The sequence below is a fragment of the Aplysia californica genome, unplaced genomic scaffold, assembly GCF_000002075.1.
Source record: "Aplysia californica isolate F4 #8 unplaced genomic scaffold, AplCal3.0 scaffold00003, whole genome shotgun sequence".
Classification (NCBI taxonomy): Eukaryota; Metazoa; Mollusca; class Gastropoda; order Aplysiida; family Aplysiidae; genus Aplysia; species Aplysia californica.
Genome location: NW_004797273.1, coordinates 862,243 through 870,526, shown reverse-complemented (window position 1 = coordinate 870,526; position 8,284 = coordinate 862,243). Strand labels below are relative to the sequence as shown.

At 39.2% G+C, this 8,284-nt stretch overlaps 1 protein-coding gene across 1 annotated transcript in view; it reads right to left on the bottom strand.

The window, feature by feature from the left end:
* Positions 1–836: 836 nt before the first annotated feature.
* Positions 837–8,284, bottom strand: part of LOC100533454 (guanine nucleotide-binding protein G(q), alpha subunit) — a gene marked incomplete at its 3' end in the record, with an annotated part of 23,883 nt that continues 16,435 nt past the window's right edge. The window contains 5 exon segments of the mRNA NM_001204731.1: positions 837–951; positions 2,347–2,500; positions 3,717–3,846; positions 7,800–7,928; positions 8,024–8,079. Coding sequence (NP_001191660.1) covers positions 837–951; positions 2,347–2,500; positions 3,717–3,846; positions 7,800–7,928; positions 8,024–8,079 — 584 coding nt within the window.

Here is an 8,284-nt window from a genome sequence, read left to right as displayed (position 1 = left end):
AGAGAGAGAGAGAGAGAGAGAGACAGGGACAGAGAGACAGAGAAAGAGAAATTGAAAGAGACCAGATGAAAGAGTTGGAAAGAGGGGAGAGTGGAATTTTTTTTTTTACATTTAGGAGAAAAAGAGAAAGAAAAAGAGAAAGAGAGAAAGTGAGAAAGAGGAAAAGGGAAAGAGACAGACACAGACAGAAATATACAGAGCGAGAGAGAGAATTAACCAAACTACAAGACAAAATAAGATGAAACTGAAGATCACAAGTTAGAGTAAGGGAAAAGAAGGAATATACTAAAAATTTATGTCTGGAAATAAACATTTACTTGTCGAAGTAGACGTTTATGGGTGAAAGTAGACGTTTATTTGTAGAGAACAGACATTAACTTGTTAAAGTAGATATTAATGAATGAAAGAAGACGCTTATTGGAGAAAGAAGACGTTTGAGTGTAAAAGCAACACATACTTTGTAAAAAGCAGACAACTTTTGTTTAGGAAAGTAGATGTTTATGTGTGAAAATAGATGTGTGTGTACATGTGTGCTAAAAAGACGTTTGTAAAAAGCAGACGCATAATTGTTGAAGTAAGACAGTTACAGGTGAAGGTAGACTTTTTTTTTGTGAGTGAAAGGAGACAATTATTTGGGATAGCAGAAGATTTGGTGTGAAAGGAGCTGTTTCCGAGTGAAAGAATACGTTTATTTGTGTTGTGGAAAAATTTGAGTTACTTTAAAAGTCTAGCACCTCCTCCTAGTTGTATTTAATTTCATCATATGTTTGTTAACTAATTACCCGCCAAACCCCACCAGTCGGTGGGCAGGGGGGAGGGGGAAGTAACTAGGAGATTCCATACCTGTGGCACAAGTGAAATGAGAATAAATGATCTTGTCTGGGTCAGGGTTGAGCTCAACAAACATCTTAAGTATGAACTCCCGGGCCGTGCTGGCATCTTTCTTTGGACCTGAGAGAGAGAGAAAAGAAAGAAAAAAATATTGTCAAACTTGCTCTGTTTCCTTTCAGTAATTGTTTTACGGCACTTGCGACACAATTAGGCAAAAAAAAGTGCTGAAGATTAAAGGTGTTACAAGTGAGTAACAATCATAAAAAAGAAGAAGGGGAGAAAAGGACGATAGATGCTTGATAGGAAAGAAGAAGCAAACCACACCAGAGCACCCGACAACCATCCACTGAAGACAAGAGGTGTTACAAGTGAGTAACAAACACAATAAAAGGAGGTGAGTTTTAGTTTTAGCAAGGGTTGTATGTCACTTCCAACACAGTTAAGATCATATAAGTGCTGAAGATTAGAATTTTAGTTTTAGTAGAGGTTTTACAGCGCTCGCAACTGCATAAGATCATATGAGCGCCAGAAGATTAGAGGTGTTACAAGAGAGTAACAAACATAAAAAAGAAAAGGGGGAGAAAAGGACGATAGATGTTTGATAGGAAAGAAGAAGCAAACCACACCAGAGCACCCGCCAACCACCCACTGAAGATTAGAGGTGTTTCAAGAGAGTAACAAACACAACAAAGAAAGAGGGGACTTTCAGTTTTAAGAAGAGTTTATGGCGCTTGCAATACAATCAGAAGAGTTTATGGCACTTGCAATACAATCAGAAGAGTTTATGGCACCTGCAATACAACCAGGTCCTTTAAGTATCAGTTATATCTGTAGAGAATTAACTCGACACCATATTCAGGGAAATAGTCGACTAATTAACTCACCATCATATTCAGAGAAATAGTCGACTAGCTCACTCACCACCATATTCAGGGAAATAGTCGACTAGCTCACTCACCATCATATTCAGGGAAATAGTCTACTAATTAACTCAACACCATATTCAGGGAAATAGTCCACTAATTAACTCAACACCATATTCAGGGAAATAGTCGACTAATTAACTCGACACCATATTCAGGGAAATAGTCTACTAATTAACTCAACACCATATTCAGGGAAATAGTCTACTAATTAACCCGACACCATATTCAGGGAAATAGTCCACTAATTAACTCACCACCATATTCAGGGAAATAGTCGACTAGCTCACTCACCACCATATTCAGGGAAATAGTCAACTAGCTCACTCACCACCATATTCAGGGAAATAGTCTACTAGCTCACTCACCACCATATTCAGGGAAATAGTCTACAAGTTAACTCACGGTCATATTCAAAGAAATAGTCGACTTACCTCACTCACCATCATATTCAGGGAAATAGTCGACTAGCTCACTCACCACCATATTCAGAGAAATAGTCGATTTACCTCACTCACCACCATATTCAGGGAAATAGTCGCCTACTTAACTCACCATCATATTCAGAGAAATAGTCGCCTACTTAACTCACCATCATATTCAGGGAAATAGTCTACTAGATGCGAGTGCATAATCTTCTCCTCCAACAGATCCTTCTTGTTGAGAAAGAGAATGACGGAGGAGTTTTGGAACCACGGATAAGTGATGATTGTTCTAAACAAGGCCTTCGACTCCTCCATACGGTTCTGGAACGAAGAACAACAAGAGAAACAATTAGCACTGTCAAGGCAAAACACGATCTTTCTTTAAGTAAGCATTTTACGGCATTTGCAACATAATTAGGTCACGCAAGTGCCGAAGATTAGAGGTATTACAAAGAGTTTTTGTTTAGTTTAGTTTTAGTAGAGGTTTTACGGCACTCGCAACTGCATAAGGTCATATAAGCGCCAGGATATTAAAGGTGTTACAAGAGAGTAACAAACATAAAAAAGAAGAAGGGCAGATAAGGACGACAGATGTTTGATAGGAAAGAAGGAGCAAACCACACCAGAGCACCCGCCAACCACCCACTTACAAGAGAGTAACTAATACATTAAAGAAGGAGGAGAAATAAGGATCAAGGCTGTTTGATAGGAACGAAGGAGCAAACAACACCAGAGCACCCGCCAACCAACCATAAAAGCACAAGAGAAACAAAATAACCATTGTGAAGGCAAAATACAATTCATTTGTTTTGACTAAAGAGAAGCACATCCTCAAAATAATGGTCATTTAGTGCTGGGAAAAAGTAAGACGGCCAAAGACAGACAACTGAGGGAAAGTCAAAAGTAGAGCCTACTAGTGGTGCACAATATCATTTTGTCTTAACATATGAATATTTTTTCAAACACCTGTACACTGTATTCTAGAAATTTTGTTACAAAATAAAATTTAAAAAAAACAATTGATGGTTTCTACAGATTTTCAAAAGTTTACAGTTGGGGCAATACCGCTTTTAAAAGCAAGTCAGCATTTTTTCTAATCGCAAAATTAAGCTTAATGAACGCATGTTTTGAGAACCTTTAGTGTAAAATATACATATACATGTGTTCACTATAAAATTAATTTCTGGTAACAAAACTGTCATTGGTAAGCAGTGACGTAGGCCATAAGAGTACATAAAATGTGTGTGAGAAGGGGGAAGTACTGTGAACACTCAAATTTTCCATGTGACGGAGATTTATAGCATTTTACATAAAAGTTTTTTAATCTGGTCTCAATTGTGGTGGAAAAATATAATAAAATTAAGACAAATTGATACAAACTGCTATGCAAAATATGGGTGACAGTGATTATTCATCCGTTAAAAGAGATATTCGAAGGTAAGTTGCGCCACAAATTTCCTACCGCAATAAAAACAATTTTGACGGTATCGTACAAACATCCTGGAGACGAGAAGAGCAGCGTCGGCACAACACTCACCTCATTGTCCGATTCCACCAGCACCTGATCGTATTCACTTAAGGCGACTAAAAACATGATGGACGTTACATTTTCAAAACAGTGGATCCATTTCCTGCGCTCTGACCTCTGGCCTCCTACATCCACCATTCTGCGGAGAGCGGATAAGAAGCAAACATCGTGAGACTCTGGAGCTGTGGGTTGGTCATTCGTGAAGAATGCTGGCAAAATGAGTTACTTCTCGGATTCAAACATTAAGGAAATAGATCCATCACGCTTATCGGCGAAGTTTTTACAATTTATAAGTATGAAGTAAAAAAAGACAGGTTATAGTTATAGTTAAAGAATGAGGCATCAATAGAAAATCTACAAATTCGACCGTAACGTCAATTTTTGGCAAATATTTCCATCATTTGTCGATTGTGAGAAGTAACTCATTTTATCAGCACGCCTCATATTTGTTTTGTTTTGTGTGAAGAATAAAAGGAAGCACATTGACACAGTAATGGTTATTTAGTGTGGGGAAAAAAGTAAGACTGACACACACACAGAAACAACAGGGGGGGAAAGTAAGGAGGGACCTACCAGTGATTTTGTTTGTATGAGTAAAAGGCAGTACTGAGTACATCAACACAATAATGATCATTTAGCACTGGGGGAAAGTAAGACAGACAGAAACAACAGGGGGAAAGTAAGGAAGTAAGACATACCAGTGGCGCCCTCCAAACACCCGCTGCGAGTTGGTCGTTCATGACAAGTAACAAGTGAACACGAGACTCTTGACCTTCACTTCCAAAAACATCAAAATCATTATCTACATCTAAACCTAAGCCATCACCATGACTCCCATCATGAAATTTTTAACTCCACAGAAATAATCGAACATAATACCCGTCGTCTCAACCACAACAGCAACTGAGGGCTCCTCATTTTTCTTGAGATAGCAACAATGTCTTCATGACAGTAGAAATAAACAAGACGAACACCAACACTAAAACAAATCTTCGAGGAAAGCAAAAGGACGTAACTTTAGTTTTAGTAAGAGTTTTACGGCATTTGCAACACAACAAGGTCATATAAGTGCCGAAAATTAGAGGTGTTACAATTTAGTTTTAGTAGAGGTTTTACGGAGCTCGCAACTGCATTAGGTCATATGAGCGCCAGAAGATTAGAAGTGTTACAAGAAAGTAACAAACATAAAAAAAGAAGGGGAGATAAGGGCGATAGATGTTTGATAGGAAAGAAGGAACAAACCATACCAAAGCATCCGCCAACCACCCACTGTTACAAGTTCGCAACATACACAAAAAAGGAGGAGAGATCAGGACGATAGATGTTTGAAAGAAGGAGAAAACCACACCAGAGCACCCGCCAACCACCCACGATGTAACTTTAACCCTCAACAACATGATGATGGTGAATGCCTTGTAGAAGAAAATTGTGGCACCCAGTTATGTAAACTTGGGTCATTAGTAGCGCGTAATGACACGTAACTCTCGATACCAGAAGCAAGTTAACAGTGGTGCAAATGAGAGAATGGGACTAGCCAGATTCTATTGACACCCCCAACCCCCCAATATCTCCCTGGCACAAATCAGATCATTAGTGATGAGGTCACCACACATATGATATTACATTCCAAGAGAGCAACTCGCAACTTCAGTGCTTCTTATCCTATCTCCATTTTGTTTTAACATTAAAAACGTGACTTCTTCTTAAGCTCACTCTTTGTTATGAGCTGTTTTCACTGTTATTAAAAAATGGATATAATAGGACAAGAAAGCACTGAGGTCGCAAACTGGAAATGCTGAAAAAAAACAACCCATCTTACCCATGAGGAGATCAAACTCAAGTGTTTTTCATGAGCAAGGCAAATAACAACACATAGAAGAATGGAAAAAAAAACTAAACCAAACCCTTACCTAAATACAAAAACATTTAACTTATCTCATTGCATAAATATATAAACACACCAAAATACCTCATCATAAACTTCCCTAAACGCATGAACAGTAACTTCTAATGAAAAACACACCAAAGCATTATATAATCATAAACTTACCCCACTTACCTAAAGGCAAACATTAACCCACACGTAAATATCTTCTTAATTCTATCGACTCTATGCATTACAATAACCCCCTAATATTACAACTGTACCTAAATATGTATGTATTAGAACCTTTTAACTTTTAACTCTTTATCTCCAAGGGGGGTAAACCCACTACGCCGGGGCCTTATTTAGCAGCACTTCCCCCAGCTGAAGCTGAAAAGTAAGGAAAATTCCGTCAGGGTCCAGGGACAGCGTCCCGCTGGGGGTTTAGGGGGCGTGGCCCCCGAAGAAATTGAAATTTAGTACTTTTAGAGGGTTTGAAAATGGCATTTGGGAGCCTGTTTGAAGAGATTGCCAACAACCCATACTACCTATTTTCTCACAAAGATTTCGTCTTGCTTGATTTTTTCACACATATCTTTCCATTGCTGGCAATGTTTAAAAGCAGATTCCCCTTCCATTACTGCTATACTATAATTAATTTGTCATCGCACCATTGATAGAAGGCAAACCTGGGAATAATGAATAGATATGTAGGCTACCTTCACTATACAGTTACCCGACAGCGTATACCCTAATTTTCCTCAATTTTCACATCTGAACGTCACATGTCACAACCTCGGAACAAGACTTTGAATTATTCTTGATTTTAGTAGTTTTAGCATAAATTTTTTTCAGCGCGGCCCTTATCGCGTTCCCGTGCCGTAGAATCTTCGCATTGATAATATCTCTAGATCTTGACAATAAATTTGCGAAAAAGTTTCTTTCAGACAGTAATTTCCTAAGATCACAAGTCAATTTACTTGATCGACGCGCAGATTCTCCAGCTGCGACAACAATCCAAAGATAGACAGACGGAATGAGGGAATGATAGAAAGGAGGAAAGTGGCACAAAAAGTTCGCCAGATTTTGTTCAATCTGCAGGTAAAACATGTACTGCTGACCATGCCGCAATGAATGCATGGGGTACAGCCCAGGCAGTCAGCCTACGGCACAGCGGATTAATGGCCGATGGCAGGAAATGCGCAATCTGGCAGGTTTCTATACCACAACAAACTATTGCCGAGAGAATTACCGTAAATATCCGTAACTTATACTATACAAGACGATACGTTGGCGAGTACGGATCTTTTGCTAAGGAATTTCGGTAGTCCTACGCTGTCTCAGCTTTTTACGGAGGGAGTTGATAATGATGGAGGAACAAGTACGGAACTGGCAGAAAGTGCGGATTTCCGTAAAAATACGGAAGAGTGGAAGCACTGATTTAGGAACAAAATCTAAAATCGACTTATTTGTCACTAAATCAAACAAGTAAACCCATTTCTATAGGCCTTCATCTAATGAATGAAATCCGATAAAAGAGACCAGTTTTCAGCAATTGCCGAAAAGTAATTTGCCGTCGACGTCGTCGTAAAGAAAAGTGCCAAAACCGCTGCAAGCGACCTACTGGCACAGCAGTTCCGACCCTGAGCCGCTGGGAGCAGCTTGCCGGAGATAAAGAGTTGACCCGAATATTTAACCAGTGTTTTAATCGTTATAAATGCAGCTACATTCCTTGGAGAACAAATAAGTCCGCTTAAACCGAAATCTGTGGGCCCACAGGATTTTCTTTGATTTAGCCAGGTATTCTGTTTTATTAGAGAGGTTGCTCAAATACAACCAAAAAAAAAATCAGTGAGCTTCTTCTTTCAGTTTACCGCTGTTATCAGATTAAACGTAATATGTTTTGTTTTAGTGTAAGAGTTTTATGGCACTTGCAACACAATTAGGTCATAAAGTACCAAAGATTACAAGTGTTACAAGAGAGTAGCAAACACAAAAAAAGGAGGAGAGAATCAGATGAGGACGACAGATGTTTGATAGGCCAGAAGGAGCAAACCACACCAGACCACCCGCCAACCAACAACCCAAAAGCTGGGTTTAAGCAGACTCCACGGTATCATAATCATCCGAATTATATTACAACATTATACCAGCACCGTACTGTTATAAATTATGCACCAAAACTACCCTCAAGTTATTACAGTTGCATGATTCGATCAAAAACTCACCTAAATATTATACTATCCAGATCAAAGGGGTACTCAATGATGCCAGTTGTGGGCACTCTCACACGCAGGATATCTTGTAACGTGGGGAGGTAGTCGAGCTGGGAAATTCTCTCCACACTGTCTAAGTAACTGTGGACACACAAACAGCAGCAGCAGTGAGGAAAAGGCACCACCATCTGCACAAAAATTGGTAAAAGCAGGTTAAGTATAGCTTAACTCCTTACTAATTCACCGAATCTGTAAGCTGGTACCAGCGTTGTCTGTCGTAACACTCTTGTATGCCTGCCCCAACCACCCTTTTCATCTGACAAAATAAATTTATTTTTTTTAAACCATCCCCCAAAAACCACCACCAACATGAAGAATAGAAACTTCGTACTATTTCACAATGCCCCCTCCCCTCCCCTTCCCCCCCAACGACAATAGAACAAAAAGAACAAAAATCCCCCCCAAAACCACCAGTAACATGAAGAATAGAGACTCTA